The sequence below is a fragment of the Grus americana genome, chromosome Z (genome assembly GCF_028858705.1).
Source record: "Grus americana isolate bGruAme1 chromosome Z, bGruAme1.mat, whole genome shotgun sequence".
Taxonomy (NCBI): Eukaryota; Metazoa; Chordata; class Aves; order Gruiformes; family Gruidae; genus Grus; species Grus americana.
Window position 1 is genome coordinate 49,275,014 of NC_072891.1, and position 19,356 is coordinate 49,294,369.

Consider the following 19,356-nt stretch of genomic DNA (forward strand, 5'->3'; position numbering starts at 1 on the left):
CAATTCTTTCTGGAATTCAGAGAGAAGGAGCTGCGAGCAAGAAATTAGCCACGTCTACTGTAGGATCTCTGTTCCCTGGCACAGAGTTCATGCATTGTCAAAAGGCCAATAAAAACTGCAAAGCATGCTTACTGATGACTCAGTCTTGAAATAATCTTAGAAATACCTAATCTTATATTCACTACAATGGTAGTTTTGAAAAGGATTTTTCACCTTTCTAAAATAAAGAATATACTGAAATACTTCTGTAAGGAGGCTGCTATTCGTGTGTGAAGGATGCCTGCTTATCCTACACATTCATGGCATGTGCTTTTCCCTTCTACAACGTTTTTAAATAGTAGCAGCTGACCACTGGTGAGTAGTTGTTTGAAAACAGAGGTAATGTTCTGGGCATAATTGGTCTTACTGTCAAACAGCAAGATACCATATCTGGTGGGAGAAATCTAAGCTGAGTAAGTGTGAAACTTACTAAAATGTTACTATTTGTATTTTAAGTGTAAAGTCATACAGTTGTGCATCAGTCGAAAGCAATTTGTTTGGCAGGTGTATTTTCGACAATTAACGTAGTTAATCACTGCTAACAGTGTTAACTGTTTCCCAGAGAGAACACCTGATGTAAAACTACTCTAATCCATTCCACAAGCTCATCATTATCCATTCTTGTCTATCTTCATAGAAGGCAAAGAGAAACATTTATTTGTCTAGGGGCAGGTAGAGTTGGTTAAAACTTAATTTCTCTTGTTCTCTTTCAACCGCTCAGAGAAAGGAGTGTATGATGGGAAGACTATCAGAGGTGGGTTGCCTTTTGTACTTGAGGGTGGCTAGATTTGTCTTTATTGTTGTGGTGAAATACACTTATTTAAATATCTAAAAAGGCTGTAAATTTGTTAGCATAAAGGCTTTTATGGGGCATAAGAAGTTTTGATCCTAAGTGACGTGATTTTGAGGCATTTAACTTAAGCATCCAGCCTAGTTTTATGTTAATTTAGCTTAGTTCAATTGTTTATTAATTATTTAGTGAAGGTTTTTTGCACCAAACAAAACTGATTTCTTGTGTGCTGCTCACTGACTTGTCTGAGAGTGAGGCAGAGTAGTAGACCATAGTAGTTTACCATAAAAAAGTAGGATATGAATAACCATGTAATGATACGCTGATACTACTCTGAGCTCTTATGGTAGACTATAAGTTAGTAATGCATACTTTGTCACTGATTTAGTTGTTTATTTAGTTACTCCTCATTTAAAGAAAAAGAGGAACAAGCCTACTGGCACTCGAAGGCCATCGAGGAGTTTATAAACCAGCTTCAGAAGGTGTGTGGCAGAGGAAGGAGCCAAGACAATGCAACAGGACATAACTCAGTAATTGAGAATGTGATACAGTGAGCAGTGTGGATGAGTCTTCTGAACTCTTCTTTACTAAATGGTAGTTAACTGTTGAGCATTTAGGAAAGGGTTCCTATGGTTATAGGGCAGTTCTTCCAAGTGCTCTGTCACTGGGTAGTGGTGATCTCGATCAATATGAAGCTGACCTCACTGGCATCAGATCAGTCAGTAACCTCCCAGATCTCATTCTTTCAACCCTTGGTGCATAAGGAAAGAGTACAAGAAATACTGTAAGTATAAAACAATCCTTTCTTCATAGGCTATCCAGATTTCTTGTAGTTGGCAATTCAAGGACTTCAAGGTGCAGGTTACACCGGTAGTTTAACTACAAGTGAACTTAACCATCTTGAATTTCTGATCCCACTTTAAGCTAACTTGTAATCTTGGTTCCTGCAGCTTCTGAAGGTAAATTCACAACTGTATGATGCGTTCTGAGGGAGGGCAGAAAATACTTTAAAACTTTTGCCTCAACTAATGTGCCTCATAGTCTGAATATTGTCAAAAGTAGTTAATAACAGTTTTCTCATCACCATTCTGCTGTTAATGATAGTCTTTAATACAAATCACAACTATAATAAGTTTTGTGTCCTATTTTTAATAACTTCTGCTTGGCACCATGAAAGACTTCAAATTGTACTGACCATCACTGCTGTACTGCATTTATACTGTTTTATAGTTTTCCTTCCTGTTTTTCACAGTTGTGAGGGGTATAGTTTTCTTTCAGCCTTCTGGTTGTTTTTTTTTTTTTTCTTAGTTCTACCCTGTGGTGTTTTTCTGAGATGAGATGATTAGGGGGAAAGAAAAAAAAAAACAAAAACAAACAACAAAACTAAACAACCAAACCTAAATGGATAACTTCATAGGTTATTGGGAAATGCCATTTTCCTTTTCATAAATGCTAGGTTGTCTTTTAAGCACAACCCTGAAGTAAGGGTTGATTTTTCTGCTACCAGTCCCGTGCAGTTCTGCACGACATTGGTTTCCCTGGTAGCAGCTGCCAAACAAAAGTTTGTGTGAGAACCATATAAATACAGCTTCAAAAACTGGGAAGATTTCTTTCTGCCTGTGTAGTCTCTAGAAAGTTTCTAAAGTATCTGATTCTGATAATGAAACCTTTTCACATAACTAGATTTTACTTACCAGCTTCTGCCTTCAAGATGTGAGAGAGGATCTGAAACTTTTGCAATTGAAGGGCCATTTACAGTGAGGATGTGTCTGATGTGTCAAGAGCTATTTCCAGGACTTGCTATTTTCTGGTTTTCCTGACTCCACGTTTTACATGTCTAGGAAAATTGTTATTCAATCTTCAAGAGCCAGTCTTTGTGGAATTTTAAATATAATTGTAATGAAACAGAAGGAAAAAATGTGTTAGCTCTTCTGCATCATAGAAGCTTATGTACATTTGTATTACTTGGTGTATCACAGAAATAATACACTGTTGAGGAGGTTAGAGGTTTGAGTTGGTTACTTAACTGTCTTTCATGGGAGTATATGCATAGCTATTATTTGTTGATAGTTAGAAACCTATGCTTGCTTTCTTACCACATGTTCAGATGCAAGAACAAATAGGTTTTCCTTGGTAATTTACCAGTTTGAAAATCTCATTTCTTACAGTATGAACCACTGCAAATGAGAGTGAATGGTTGTACAGTAATACAACCTTCAAACAAAAATTTCAACTGCAAGTACACCTGGCGGGTACTTGACTTTTAATTAAATTTGTAATGCACTTTGCTCTCAAAGGCATTTTAAAGGTAGTTACAAGTTTGAACTCAGTTATGTAGTCTTTTTCCATCATATTTTTTTAAATTAGTGTGAAGCTTTTTGCTTAATTGCTCCAATTTAAACATTAAGTGGATTATGCTTTACAGGCAGAAAGTAAAACTGACTGTAAGGTTGAACATGAACAGTGTTATTTTTACTTTTTCGACAACGAGATGATTAGCAGATAGACAAACTGTTTAAAACTGACATTGTTTTATCTCTTTTACCATTTTTTTTTAATCTTCAGTTAGCTTTATTCTGTATTAGAATGGAACTGTGATTCATTAGAACTAAATAAATTAATTGCATGCAAAGCAAACTCATTTTTATTGTGCTGAGAACCAGATCTCATCTCATTTTGTAATAGTAAATTATTAATGAGACTATTACAATTTTTAAAAATACATATATAGTTGAGCAAGATCTGAAATTTGAAAGTACGTTCAAGTTCCTGTATAAAATTAGAATCAACTTTGTGGGAGAGTGCCACTTAACAGGAAGAGGTTGGAGTTCCTATAATAATCTGTGCTAGCAAAGTTAGGAGTACAAAAACTGCAGATTGGTCTTGCAGAAAAGGTCAAATGATAACAAAAGTGAAATTTGACAAAACCACCGTCTAAGATCTTCATGGTGAATGAAAGTCTAGAGGTGGGACAAGCTGCTGAAGGAATCATACATCTTGTTTTTAATACTTAATGATTACAGCTTCAGCATTATGCATTCCAGTGTCATTTAGTGAGTGCATTGTTCTGCAAGACTGCTTCCAGGATTTCAGTGGTATGATTGTTATTTGTCCTTTTTGGATCATATAGGAACTTTTCTGAGAGCATTCATTGTCCTTGAAGATGTTTCTCTTCGGTCACTATCTCTAATCTAAAGAAGAATATTGTTTTCTGCAACTGACTTTCTTTTAGATGTTGCTCTTAAGCATGCTAGTGGTGTGCATATTTTATTGCCATTTAAACTAAGTGTAACTAGTAACCCAAAAATTTATTTTACAACTAGTTGACATTCATAAGAATTTTGATCAAGCAACCCTCTAAATAATCTTTTTAGGAATGAATAAGTGCATTATAACATGCTAAAATAGATATAATAATCATTCCTTATCACCAATATACTGTCATAATGTTCCTTAGTTTCTTCCATTTGTAGTCAAAATTGTCAATTAGTGTTTTTAATAACTGGGTAGAACAAAAATTGTATAACACTTTCATTCAATGATTTGAAACTGTCAAATAGCTTACATGACTGTTGATCAGAACAACTGTTATTCACCAGAGGGCATTTCCATGCAACTTCCATGAAAATAGAGGAAGGACAAAAAAGTATATGTGATCTATTTTCCACATTAAGGAGTATCCCTTCTACTGCCATTACCATTACATATCATTTTTATTTTGCTGTACTAAAAAGGAGTGTTAGAGAAGTGTTGTTGCTACCATATGTCTTTTAAAAATATGGGGAGTCAAAACTACTTGTAAATGCAGAAGGAAGCTAAATTTCCTTCAGATGAAAGCACAGGTTAGGGAAAATAAATGCCTTGGAAGAGTTTTAGTCAGACACAGGTAATGTTTCCACTGACTTCTTCCTCCTGGGGCAGTTGTTGTGTTTACCATTCTGCAGAGAGCAACAAGGTAGTAAAGTTATAATACTGCCAGGTAACCTTGTGCTTTGAGACCTCATCAGGTGAGTTTTACTTTTGACAGTGTAGTAAGGGCTAAAATAGTTCTTTTGGCTTAAGCAAACTAATTTTAGAAACCACTATTAGGAAACTGACCTTATAAAGCACACCAAAAATGTTTCACTACTTTTCAGTGCATTTTTCTCTTTTCCAATATAGTGTAATGTGCTTTATACCCTAATTTGAATAAGGTATGCTAAGCTATAAAATATATTGCTATATTAAAGCATACAGCTCTTGTCTGGAGTAGAATTTTGAATATGTATGTACTTGGTTAATATTATGTTTGTATCTGTACAGAAAGCATAGAAACAATGTGGGACCAAGCAAACCTATTTCTCAGCCACGAAGAAATATTGTAGGCTGCAGAATACAGCATGGATGGAAAGAAGGGAGTGGACCTGTAACACAATGGAAGGGCACAGTTCTTGATCAAGTTCCTGTAAATCCCTCTCTCTATCTTATAAAGTATGATGGATTTGATTGTGTGTATGGACTAGAACTGCACAAAGATGAAAGAGTTTCAGCACTTGAAGTTCTTCCAGACAGAGTTGGTAAGTGTTCTGAGTTTTTCTCCTAAATTCACATACATATAAGCTGACATATACTATTAAATGTTATCCACTAATCTGTCCAGACTCCCTCCAAGATAACAAGTGACCACTTAGATTACCTGCCATGTGACAAAAATGAATTTGACTAATAACATTTAAGTGCTCTATTTAAATTTTTTTGATTCCACAAAGGTTTGATGATACCAGCAAGTGCAGTGCTGCCTTCTGTCTTTAAGTAGTATGCAGTACATTCTGTAGTTTTCATTTGGAGTCTTACCCTTATGAACCATATGTAAAGTTAACACTGATATTTATGTTAACACAGCCAGGATGGCTTAGAGTTTAAATTTTATCTGTTGTGTGTGTCTGACTGTAATAATGTCACATTTTTTCCTCATGTACTTTACCTAAGTACTTTTAGTAATGGGGGAAAAGGCATTTTCCAAGTGATATAACTTGGTTAGTAACAAGGCTTTTTGATTTTCAGAATTAGCCCTAGATGGTTAAAATGCAGGTCTTTCGAACTGCAAAGTTCAATAATTACCCAGGTAGTTACTAGTTTATAAACAGAATAAGCTGGTGCTCCTTCTGACTGCAAAGCAATTGGTGGCAGTCTCTAGAATGGTGTTAGGGGGCACCAAACCCCAGAGTTTCAAAATTAACTTAATCGAACTGTTCTGTGATTGGCCTCTCTTCCTCTTCTCCCCAGCCTGCCTCACGCCCTCCAGTGTCTAGGTAATATACAAAGAGTCTTCACTCCTGTGCCCTTGATTGATCTCCCTTTACCTTGCATTATGATAGTTTAATCATAGGGAGTACAATGATACATTGTTGTTTTAACAACATTTCTAAAGTTCTTCAGTCGTAAAAATCTCTGGAATGGACAGTGTTTGTTTTGTATATGAATTTACGAACTTCCAATCAAATTTGTTTATGAATCAGGGTAAAGATTTTTTTTCACAAAGACATATATCTGTGCTTTTGAATGAACTTATGGAATGCTGTCATTTCAGCTTCATCTCGAATTAGTGATGCCCACCTGGCAGACACAATGATTGGTAAAGCTGTGGAACACATGTTTGAGACAGAAGATGGCTCAAAAGATGAATGGAGGGGGATGGTTTTGGCTCGAGCTCCTATTATGAACACGTGGTTTTATATTACCTATGAGAAGGATCCTGTCTTGTACATGTACCAACTCTTAGATGATTATAAAGAAGGTGACCTTCGCATTATGCCTGATTCAAGTAAGTAGGCCAGTTACTGTTTTCTTCTGGAAAGTGGCAGTTTTTTATATTAACATTTGGCTGTGGTTTATTTATGGACAGGAGAGTTGACAAACAAAGATCTTGTTTGTTACTCCCTTTGATTTTTTTTAAGTTTCGCAACTAACAAAGATCATAGCACAACAAAGAATATTTGTGTTAAGTGCTGAGATATTCTACTTTTATCAGCAGTGACATATGCAGGAAAAGTTTATTCCATAATTCCTAATTGTGCTGAAAATATGTACATGCTGCTGTGGAAGAGTTTATGTTTGGATTTTTTTAAATGGAAACTGACAAACCAGAACTTTTCCACTATTATTTCCTTATAGAAGTGTCACAACTCGTTGAGATGGCTCTTGATTTGTGTTTCTGAAGTAGTTCTTGTGGGAATAATACTTTGGGGCCTACTAATATACTCAGATTACTTTTGTTGGGGTAGCTGTCTTCACTGTGAAAAAGTTGAGTAGCTTCTTGGGGAAAGAGATACTAATCTTTTGAAAATTTATTTTCTCTCACATGTTGCAACACACTATCAAGAAAAATATTTAAGTAGATTAGAAGGGATAATTTTTCCCTCCCTTCTTGAAGTGAAAGTCATTGGGGCTTTTCCTATTAATGTAGAAGGATTTTCACATAATCAATATTGTTCAAGACATTTGGACAGCCGGTACAGAAAAGAGGAAAAAGGCTTGTAAAGAATACTTTGTTTTTATTTCTCCCACGTACCTAAAACACACTCCTCTGACAGCAGCAATCTATCAGAGGGATTTAAAGAAAATTAATAATCACATAACTGTAGTGGTTAGCTACATGGTGCTTTACCTAAGTATTAGTATTAGTTATAATTAATTTGCTGAGTTTGAGACTGTCTTCCTTCAGATCTAGCACTGATAACAGTCTGCTGGCTAAATAAACAAGTGGCATTTATTTGCATAATGTCTGTAGTGGTCATCTGTGTTTAGATATTTTTTCCCCACTCTTAACAAAAAGCAATGTATCTGCTGCTTGTAAAGAGTATGCCACGAATGTTAATGGCAAAAAGAGACCGTCCTCTTCCTAAAGAAATAAAGCAAGGTCTTTCAGATTTGAACCTTCAAATAATTTGTTCTTTGTCTTAACTATTAAAAGGGACTTGGAATGTATTTTAAGTCTGCTTTGCTTTCTTCCACCTTTGAAGTAGCAGTAGGGAAATAGCTGATATGCTTTCCGTTTAAGAATTAATTGGGTTTAATGCAATTTTTCGTCCATGCTCACCAGCAGACTATCTACTACTTACCTGTTTCCAAAATACTTCTAAGTATTTGCTACCTTCCCTGAATTTGAATGCTTTCCAGATCTTTTGAATTGTGTCCTTAAGTCAAGGATTAGATGTTAAGAGTAGTATTTTTCAAATCAGATCTTAGAATACCTGAAAGTATGTCTGTAAATTTGGTGGAACTTGCCATAGAATTATAACTAAAATTTCTAGGGAACTCTTTCTTCTTAAAGACAGGCTTTGCATATGTGAGAAGACCAAATTTAGATAATTTCTTTTACGCTTTTTTTTGGTGAGGGGAAAATGTATTGCTGGATCTGATACTAAAACTTTGTCAACGCTTCATCATTCATTCTAAATGAAAATGTAAGAGTTTAACTTGCATCTTTGCCAAGGAAGACTCTTTACATAAAAGTGCTATTAAGAGGATAATAACTATGTATGACAGTGCATTTATAGAGGAACTGAAACAAAAATTGAAAGAGAAACTTCTTAAGTTTGTGGAAGAATCTTAAGTGTAAGTACAAGCCAATCTATTAATTTCCTGGGGTTTTTTTGCGGTTTGGGGTTGGGTTTTTTGTTTGTTTCTTCTGTTGGGAGTTCTTTCACAACTCACAGAACTGAAAAGAAAATCGGTGAAATCTGTAAGGGATTCTTAATGCAAACTTTGTTCAAAGACATTAATTTAAAGGCTTAGGATTTCCAGAATAAAAGTCACATCAGGTGTGACCATTGCTAAGAAAATTCCTCAATGGAATACAAAACACAAGGTTATCTACACTAGTCAAAAAGAAGACGAGCTGAGAAAGAAGGTGTGGTTAGCTTCCAGTTCTCCAGTACGGTGCTTTTACCTTTTGTCACATTTGTTCTGTGATTGGCTTGTAACCAACCCCTTGGCAACTGGCATGTTAGAAATCACACGTTTTTGTAACCAAATTTAGCATAGGCATCATGTAAAATACAAGACTATCTCTGGCTAGGTTTTGGTACATAAGCAAATAATATGGTTAGACTTTACCAACAGCATTTTTCCAATGTGGTGTCAAAAGCCCTTTTTAATAGGGAGTTTACACTTCCTGTCATCTTAGAAGAGACGTTTTTGTTGCAGTGGCATGCATGCACTGAATAATGTGTGTGGTAAGAGGGAGGTTTAATTTGGCTGTGTTTCTGCTAAGGATACCCAGTGCTTTTTTCTGCTGGTGGTTTAAATTAAATTATTCACAGACATTTTCTGTAACTTGTGTGTAAACCTTCACATCACAAGATTTACTTCTCTTACCAATCAAATTTTTGTCTTAATAAAACTGAAGACAGCATTACTTGAAAATTTTTCTGCAACTGTACTTTCTGGAAGCATGGCAATTGTTAGATGCTTGTCTGAACAAAACTAATTTTCTACATAGTCTGTCTTTAAAACTTCTGATTGTTTTGTATGAGTTTTAAAGACGACTCTGCAGTTGTCTTCCATATTGATGAATTCCAATCATGTCTACCCAAGTACACTGCTTTTTGTGTTACAGATGATTCACCTCCTGCAGAACGGGAACCAGGTGAAGTTGTGGACAGCCTGGTAGGCAAACAAGTGGAATATGCCAAAGAAGATGGCTCAAAAAGGACTGGCATGGTCATTCATCAAGTTGAAGCCAAACCATCTGTGTATTTCATCAAGTTTGATGATGATTTCCATATTTATGTCTACGATTTGGTGAAGACATCCTAGACATCATCGTGAACTTTTGCCAAATTTGTGGAACTATTAAATGTAAAATTTGTAGACACAAAGACTTGACTGCTTTCCAGTTTAATGAAAGCTTAAATGTCCCTGCGAACCCACAATCTCTGCCAGCAAAACTGTTTTGTTCTGAATATAAACAAACATGACACATTTTGTGTAAGAGAACTCCTTTTCATGAAGGAAGTCAATATATTCGGGCAGGAGGGAGTTAAAAGCAAAGAACAGCTGCAAATTCAAGCTGTGTAAAGTTGATCTAGTATTGTAATCATTAATCTAAATTTTTTCATAGATTTTAACTTTTTCTTCAACCTTGCACTCACCTGTTCAACTGCCACATGCAAGTGTAGTTTGATATTTTGATATGCCTTCTTTTGTAACATTAAATCTAATTTCTTGGCTACTGGCAGTCCTTGTTTTCAGGGTTGGGACAGAAGTGAATTTTTTGAAAGGTTTAAACAGTTTGTGCAGCATTGAGGAGTGCCTAACCCAAGTAACATCAATCTGCTGTGTTTCTACACTTTATTTCAAATTTAGCTTAAGAACTTGCTGTACATGGAAATACTTGTGCATTTTTAGTAGTCACAGGGCAGTAGGAAATCAAGTGTTTGACTTATGCACCTTTCAGTGAAAAGGCTTTAAACTATAAAGAGATATTTAGTCTGTATAACCAGTTAATTAGAAAATGCAGGGTAATGGCCCATATATTTACAAGTTGTAGGAACCAGTAAAATTCATGCAACAAGGCTGCCTTCAATCCTAAATGTACTTCTTTCTTTGTTTGTTATTCACACTTCTTAGCAAAACCCAAGTGCTTGGTGCCACAACTTTAACAGTATATATGCTACTTTGGAAGACTTTAGACTACGCATTGGCAATCAGTAGTCTCTCATTTAATATCAGAACCTAGCAACCTGAATGTTTGTGTGTGGACTTAGAAGCCTAACAGTAGTTAATATTTTACATGGTAAATAAAGTCTCATGCCAGGGGTTGGAGGGTGGGGGTCCTTTTACATGGAAGACTTACTTTAGAGAAGGAGAAGCATTTGTTGCCTTCTGCTCAGTCTGTTGCATTTCTTCGTTTGTATGGGTTTTTTTGTTTTTAACCATTTTGGTTCAAGAAGGCATCCTCCCCACTTACTCTTTTTCTGGCTTTTCCACATAAGGAGTGTCCGGACAAATCTACAGCTTAAACCTGTTGTTGCCTTTTGTGATGTACATTGTACTTGCTTTGAGGTATGCTGTTAACGTGAATTTCATTCTATGAACACTAGAGTTCTGCATGCCAGTGGTGTACTATCTAATGGAAGCTATAGGCAGTCTCAGTGGTTCAGCCATCTGCATTAGATTGTGGATGTAAATAGCAGCCCACAACAGCAAAATCCTTTCACAGTTTTAATCTTGCAAGATATTTGTAAATGAAGATTAGGATTTTTTTTAAGTGTGGCAGCTTTTAAAAAGTTTCAGAATTGCAACCAACGATCAGCACAGCAACAAATTTGTCATGTTACATTAAGGCAGAGCTCTGCAAGTTTCAGAGAACTGCTTCACAGAAGTACAGTATGTGAAGACCGTCAACACTGTTGATGGAAGGAACAAATACTCTAATATCCAACCGTATGCCATTAGTGGAAGGATGCAGGAGAGGTGCTGTTAATCAGAGATCAGAGGTCCGGATGACCTCAGTTGTGGGTATTCTTGATATTGAAGACTCAGTGGTTTAAGCCCCTTTATGTCCATTTTTTTGCCTGATTTCATATTTTAGCCTTAAGGCTTGTGCCTCATTATGCTGTTGAATGGTAATAAATACTCTCCATATAAATATGATACCTTAATTCTTTGTCCATTGCTACTCTATTGCATTATGTCCAGTATTTCATCATGGGCAACCAAAGGCAGGCTATTGTCTTTCAGTGAATAGCTTCTCAATGCAGTCCTTAAGCACTAAGTACCTGAGTCCTAAATGTTCCTTGTGTTTTGAACAAAGTGAGCAGATTTGCAACACAGTGTTTTCATCCTGCAGATCTGTTAAAGTGTTTTCTATTGACTCTTAAGAGTCCTGCATGTAAATCTCAAAGCTGAGCCTGGCTCCATGAGCCCAAGTTGATATTTGTGGCACAAGAATGAGTGAGTGTATTGATTATACACAAGATACATGGATAACATAGTACACTGAACTTTGGGCTATATATCTGAGGAATACGAGGTTTGTTTTGAAATATCTGAGGTTTAGGTCTGCTGGAACATTTTTAGCATTAGGCTTGCATTTGTGGGTTTTCTGCAAGCCTCTTGAATACACCACGTATTCTGCCAATTAGAGTATAATCTATAAACTGTAAATTTTACGGTTGTTTTTAGATGTCCCCGTTGTCTCTGTTGCGTGGATATTTCTTTTCATCTTCTTCCTCTTCTTTTTTTTTTTTTTTTTTTGATAGCTTAAACCACCTTTTTGAGGCTTGAGACTAATTCCACTCCCTGCCCATCTGCTTTGGGCTTTGTTTTAGGCTCATGTTTCAGATCTGCATGCAGTGCTTGCGTTACCCTGGTAACTAAATGTTGGTTCCTTGTTATAGGGGTTCAACATTACTTCCAAAATCACATAGGGCTTGTGATGGCACAAGCCATGGATCTTTGTATAAAAGTTATTCGCCTTTCACATTTACCTGCTGTAGTATTGTTGTATATTGTGTGTGTGCGTGTGTGTGACGTCAGGCTGCCATGTAAAACTTTTTAAAAGAAAAAAAAAAACTTAAATGCAGACCATCCTTTTTTGCATGCTTAGAGGGTTAGAACGTTCAATGTAACAAACTAAAGTTGCATGTTAAAATGTTTAGGTTTTTGTTTTGTTCTGTTTTTATTTTGTGTTCAGTTTTTTGTGAATTTGCTTATTGTGCTGTTTTAATGGTTGTTAGTAGGATTAAATGCACCGGTGAGACGAGCATAGTGCCAACGGAAGGTAATTTTCCAGTTGTATGTGTCATACAGCATTTGAAGGGACCACGTATTCTGTTAAAGAAAAAAATTTCAAAAATCACAGTTGATTAACAAAACACTACATTTTTCTTCTTTCTTTTTGAGTGCCAAACCCTAATCTATGTTGGAGCAGACTATGGGGAAAACCCTTTTTTATTGCAATGAGTAGAAGCCTTCTTTAAGTGAATTATTTAAAAAGGGAGGCTTTCGCTTCAGATAGAATTGACTAGTTGCTTCAGGGAAAAGAATTATGCTAAAAACAGTTTCTGGTTCCTTGAAAATGCTGTGCTTTTTGTATTTTACATCATTAGTGCAATTTGGATGGTTCTTGGTATGTGTATAGTTCAAAGGTCTTCGTGTTCACATTTTAAAATTAGGTAATGACTTCATCTTTAGAGCTTGGTTTCATTATTTTTATTTTATTTTGAACAATGTAGACAGTTCCCTGTTCTCTGCATTTAGAAGTATAAACACTTTAAATCTGTTACTTAATTCTGTAAGTAATTTTTATAATTATGATGTAACTCTATCCTTAAAACATTTAAAATAAACCCTTTATGTGCAACTTATGACTGTAAACTTTGTTCTCATGAGCAAAATGTAGTGATGTGATTTCAGATTGTGAAGAAGCAGTTTCTTCAGTTTTGTAATTAAAAATGATTTATTATTTGAATGCTGAGCCATATATGCTGGTATACTACTTGCCCTATGAAATAAGTTTGCTTGCAAAGCCAAATCTTCATTCTTTTTTCCAAGTAAGTATAAATGCTCATAAGATGGAACCTTGGCTAAGGTAAAACATGCGGCTCAAATTGTATTTTACCGAAGACAGAAAAACTCCCCTGCAGGGGATTATGCATGTCTGTATTTCCAGAGCACACAAAATATTTCAGTGGGGAACAGCAGAAGCATTTGGCAGTGTTGAAGCAATACATTTATCTGCTCTGAATTAATAAAATTCAAATTTCAATTAAGCACATTTTACTGATGATAAAAACGCAAAATTGATCCAAGTTAGAGGTGATGAGCAGAGAAGATAACATCACCATGCTGCAGATTTTTTTTAAGTCATGTAAGCTGTTCTGATGAATGCATGAAGACTTAATTTTTTATGTTGTTAAATAACTACAGCAGACTTTCAATATTGAACGGATTTTCTTTATTCTTACCTCTTTTCTGATAGTGGGGAAAGTGTTCTATGGGCACTCTAAAATACATTTTTTGGCACCAAGCTTGTTAGATGCACACTGAAGATCTTGGATCGTGCCAGCATGCAGTGTGGGTGAATGCCCAAGCCTCTTAGTTCAGTGTCCTCTTTATTGTATCCTGCTGCCCGAGAGAACTGGTCCCAGCGCAGATTTACATTGCATACAGCTGCCAGTGAGGGAGAGCCTAAGACTTGGCTTTAGCAAGAGCATTACATCTAAAAAATGGGTGTCAGTCTGTGTGAGCTGGCTGCATTAAATTGTAGATGAAAATAGATACACTAATGTTTTGTGACTAACGTTCAGTACCTGTTCAGTATTAGAGCTGATAAACCAGCCTCAGGTTTGTAGCATCTCTTTTCCCTTCATAGAGGAAGGAGCCTTATAAAAACAAAGGTATTTTTTTACCTCTGTTACTGCAGTAATGAAAGTACCTCTGAAAGCTGGTTGCTTAGGAGCTCCGTTACAAGCAGCTCAAATGTAGATGCTTTGAAGACAGTGATGTCCCACAGGTTTAGGAGGGTAAGGGTAGGAGTCCTACCAGGACCTACAGCTTTAGTACTCTTCACATCCGTCAGGTTCTTCCTTGTGCACACGAACAGGTTGTATTTTCAGAAAAAAAGCTTCTGTTTTTCTGTTATTTATTTTGAAATACAGTATTTTTTTAAATATTAATGCTGTGAACAGTTGAGCTGCTGACGACTTCAGTGAACTCCATTGTTTTTTGGAGAGGATAAGCTATAGTAAGGATATTTTGGAGGAGGTTGGGCTGCTGCAATTTAAGATCATTAAGGTCTAAAAGGAGAAGTAAAAAATAGGTCAAGGAAATGAAAGGTATGCACTTTCACCCTCAAGCACTGGATAATAGAAGATTTTCACTTTTTTTGCCCACTTACAAGCATTTTTTCAATCTTGCTCTAGTCTCTTTTTCAGTGAGTAAGGTCCTGCCTTGGTGTGTTGCATCACTTAACTCTTTTCTCTGCCAATATCAATACCTTACCTTTTTAATTCATTTCATGATTGGCAGCCTGGGAAACTTACCAGGCTGCTAAGCATTTTTTTCAGGCTCTGCTCTTCCCATTTTAATAGTTTACTGCCCTGTGAATTCCTTGATTCCTCTTCTAAATTCAGAGTGCAGTGCTGCCTATGCACAATATACAGCCGTGTATGCACAACAGAAAGCAGCTGGGATCTCACCAGTGTAAATAAGGTGGTGTCTGCTTAATACTTCCCTATTCTACTTAGATGTTAATTACAGATTTCTGCACATTATTTGTCTGAAATCGGTCATGACTTGCGTAACTTCACTTGTATGCAATTTCTGTAAATGGTTTTGTAGCCTGACAGTTAAAAAACCCTATATGGTTTGGAGGTGGTTTCACCCACCCCACCCCTGTGCAATTAATCCTTAAATTCACTTTTATTCAATGGAGTCTGACTTTTACAAGTCCTTTTTGAATATTTTGACGCATTCTGGTGCCACATTGTTCCTCAGGTCTCTGCACTTAAAGTCTGACCTGGTCAAAGGTAACTGGTAATGAACGTGGACAGCTGCACACTTACTTTGATTTGCGCAAACTTCTTTTCTTACTTTCTAAGAATGTTGCACTGAGAGATGACAGTTGAGAGGCGTATTTTTGTTAATAACACAACTTTACTTTAAATGCATGTTCAAGTTAAAGTGATTTCAGGTAAACAGCTACTATTTTGGGAGGGGAGAGGACTGGTTTTGTTTTGGTTTTTTTCTTATTTGTATGGAAGATTGCTCAGTAACAGGGCAGCTAGTCTTTTATATATGAGAAAGGAAAGGCAAGATCCTTCACGTTTCACTCAACCAGGTTTCGGCCTGATGATTTTTAGTCCTGGTGCACTAAGTAGCTACACATGGTATATACTTGCCTTTGAACGGGACTGTGGGATGACTTCTTAAATGATCTTCGCAAAGACTTTTACCATTGGAGTCATGCACTGGGAACACTGGTGGTTATGTTTTCCATAAAAGTTCTAATTAATTTGATTTTACAACACTGTTTGCTAAATCCTAGCCATTTTTAACTTACAGAAGCAGATGTCTGTCTTAAACTCTCGTGAATAATAAATAAAACCCAAAGTAACCTTTTAAGCTGTAAGAACAAAATAAATCAACGTTAATAGCAGAAGCACTAGAGAAGAAACCTATAACGATTCAACGGTTGTGCTCAAAAACTGTAAAAAGGATAGCAACAGCAAGTTGTACAAGTAACTTTTTGCTGCATTACTATGCATTTCATTATGGAAGGTTGAAACTGTTTTGCCAGGAATCCTCATTAATCTTGGGCTTTGTTCACTCATTCTCAGTTTTCTGCCTTAAAAGGATATTCACTCTGCCTGACAGAAAACTCTCTTCTACTCCCCATGAAGCTCAGTGTATTGTCTACTCAGAAGCTGGCAGATAGAATAAAAAGTGGAGTTACAGTGCAGTTTTCTGAAAAAGTGAGGTGGAAAAGCTAACTAATTTGATTCAGGATTTCTGATGGTAGGAAAAAAAAAAACAAAATGGACACAGTATCTACTGATCATGAACTGAGAATAAGAGTTCATTCCGAAAGAATGGAAGTTAAGTCTAACCAAGAGGATGCTCATAATACATAATAAACACAATCGATTGGGGTTTACTGTGGAGAAAATTAATTATTGCCTAGGATGAGCAATACTTTCTAATGGTGTAAATCCAAACATCGTTATCCTGGTCTTCAGCTTCATATTACAAGGCTAGTGGTGTACATGGGAGAAGATTCATAGCATTTTGGCTTCCACAGAATTAGGTTAACACATGGAAATCCTCATATTTAAAATATAATCAAATTATGCAAGCAAATAGCCCAAATTAACATAGTATGTGCTCCGTATTCTGAGTAACACTCTTGGAGATTACAAAATTACTAACCCATCACACTCTTACAGATAACCTGAAAGCGTGAAAAGAGAGATCTGAATTGCCTGAGACTTCTATGGAATTCTACAGCTGTGTGTGGAAGGAAGGAAAATACTTCAAGAGTGCTAAAAATCTCACTGTGGAAAACCTGTGATGCATGCAGTCGTATCCCTGAACACCATTTTTTACTTCATGCTTTGTGTTGATATGGTTCTCTGAGGAGTAAAAACCTTTTTTGCACTCAGCATAGTTTCTAAATTGCAAAGATAAGTGATGCTGTTAACTGTCCACTTGAGTGAATAAAGAACAAAGGAAAGTATGCGCTGTGCTGCTGAAGACAAATTTGAGTTCTGCAGATATCTCTGTTTTTCCGTAAACTATCTGATTATATCACTGGCAAACATCTTAGAAATAACTAATGCAATTTCAAAGTTTGTTTTGGTTCGTGTTGTTTTGTTTTTGTTTTCTTATTAGGATTAGTCATTAATCTGGAATGGCTACTTGACAGAGCAAAGGCGCAGAAAAACCACCAGAGAAAATGGTGCAGCAGAGTGAAGAGGAGATCACCTTGCCAACCGACTGAAATCCCAAACTGCCCTTTGGCATGGCAGTGAGACAGCAGGCTCCAGCAAGGTACAGCAGCAACCAAACCCACTTTTTACTAGGCTCTCTACCATAGCTATAAGAACATAAATACTTAGTTCTGAAGCAAAAATCCTTTCATCACTAGGTCAGATTAAGGTTGGTCCTGTCCCACGCTGCAGCGTGCTCTTTGCAAGGTGATTAACAACAGTAAGATAGGCTCTGGCTTGATGCTCTGGTACTGGGGGAGTACTTGCTTTCAAGGTCCACGTCCATCGCACAGGAAAAATTTGTGCCACAGCCAAAGATGCAGAATGTGATGTGGTTTCGCTGTGAACATTGAAGACTTACGTTTTGAGGCTTCTTTAAAACTTAACTCCCTGTGTATGCAGACAACAGATCTGCCTTTCTAGCAGCAAATAACCTCTACAGCTTCCTGATCCTTGCATCTTGGGTCTGACTTTCTGCCTCTTCACAGTGTCCCTTTTGCAGTGATCTGCTCCTGTGGCTTAGCCCCAGAACTGTCCCTGGAGCAGCTGGTTAACTGAATTAACAGCCTTCCAATTTCTTGAATGTGAAGAAGACGATTAAGTTCAAATAATTCCTCCTCTGAATTGTTTCAGCCATAGAACAAGTTTTGGAATGAAGTTATTCTTGACATGCAGTAATTTAAAATAGCTGTATTGGGTGTACATGGCAAGGCGCTGGCAGCAGGGAGGCTGTAGGGGTGGCTTCTGAGAAAGAGCAATAGATTAGTTTTCCCCAGGTCAAGTCTGTCTTGCCCATGACAGTAACTGGTAAGCAGCCTCCTTGACTTTATCTCGACTAACGAACTTTCTCATCATATTTTCTCCTCCTGTTCTATTGAGGAATGGGATTTAGAGAGCAGCTGGGTGGCATCTGGCAGCCAGACAATGTTAACCTACCACAGTACCATAAGGATTTATTCTACTCACCAACCTTGTGATGACTTTTTTCACACTGGCTAAGATAATTTTGTATGTAATTGAAAATGATGCAGTTATACAAAAATCAAAGTTCATGAGGCAGAGAGACTAGCAGATGACACCTGAGTCTTTGACATCTTTCATTCTCCCAAATTAAATTTCTTTTTAGAGCTCTACAATACAGTCACTGTTTTTTTCAACCCACGTTCAACCAAAGGAACAGGTCTTCTTTTCCTGGCCTTTTTTCTTTTTGTAGCAGAGCTTTCAACCTATACTAATTTTCTAGTGATATTTCTTTCTCAGTGTAAAAAGACCACACCATGTTTTAACTGTCTTAGCTCCTAATTATTTCTCTGTTTCTAACGGTTTTGAAATTTGAGATCGTAAGACGAAAGGCTATGGGATGTTATGTATTCTGGGTATGTCTGTGCCAGGGGAAGGTCTTTGGGATTTTATACTGGCTAGATAAAGCATGTATAATATAAATGCCAGTGAACCTCACCCTTAAAATAACATTCCCTTTATGCAAACAGCAAAACCAGAGATTTATGAAAATGAGTCCCTGGAGACTATCTGCAAACCCCTGAAACAAGTAACTGCAGTGAGGTCAATGTGCTCTGCCAAAACTCCTGTTAGGACCTCCTACTAGCAGCTGCGAGATAGCTGCATTGGCAGCTCACTTAATTGCAGGAAAGTATTCTAGCTTGTAGCCCTCAAACACTTAACGTCGGCTTGACTTTTTTTTTTTTAACCCAGGACATGTTCCTTTATTTGCTAATGAAGAAAGGTGTACAGTGGGAAACTGGAACGGGGGCAACACAAAACAAGGATGAGTACTCAAAGCATGCTCTGTGTTGGTCTTGCACATTATGAATTTGTAATCATCATAATAATCTAACAAAACAATAGGTGATTTCAAGTGTCTCTTTTAAAGATGAAGCTGGAAAAAATGTTACTTGGCTAAAATGGTGCCATTATATATGGCAATCTTTTTAGTAGTGCCATTTCCCCTCTATAAATTAGAACATAATCCTTTTATTCTTTACAATGTATTTCAACTCATCAGAACTAATACTGTGAATGATCACCTGAAAT

The 19,356-nt window shown here is 36.7% G+C and overlaps 1 protein-coding gene across 6 annotated transcripts in view; it reads left to right on the forward strand.

Moving 5' to 3' along the window:
- The window catches only part of SPIN1 (spindlin 1), a 58,837-nt gene extending 45,655 nt beyond the window's left edge, over positions 1–13,182 (forward strand). For all 6 annotated transcript variants that reach the window (XM_054809262.1, XM_054809266.1, XM_054809267.1 and 3 more), the window contains 3 exons: positions 5,132–5,385; positions 6,399–6,632; positions 9,429–13,182. In XM_054809262.1, the coding sequence (XP_054665237.1) occupies positions 5,132–5,385; positions 6,399–6,632; positions 9,429–9,628 (688 nt within the window). In that variant the 3' untranslated portion in view covers positions 9,629–13,182. The remainder of the gene's footprint in view (positions 1–5,131; positions 5,386–6,398; positions 6,633–9,428) is intronic.
- The last annotated feature ends 6,174 nt before the right edge of the window (positions 13,183–19,356 follow it).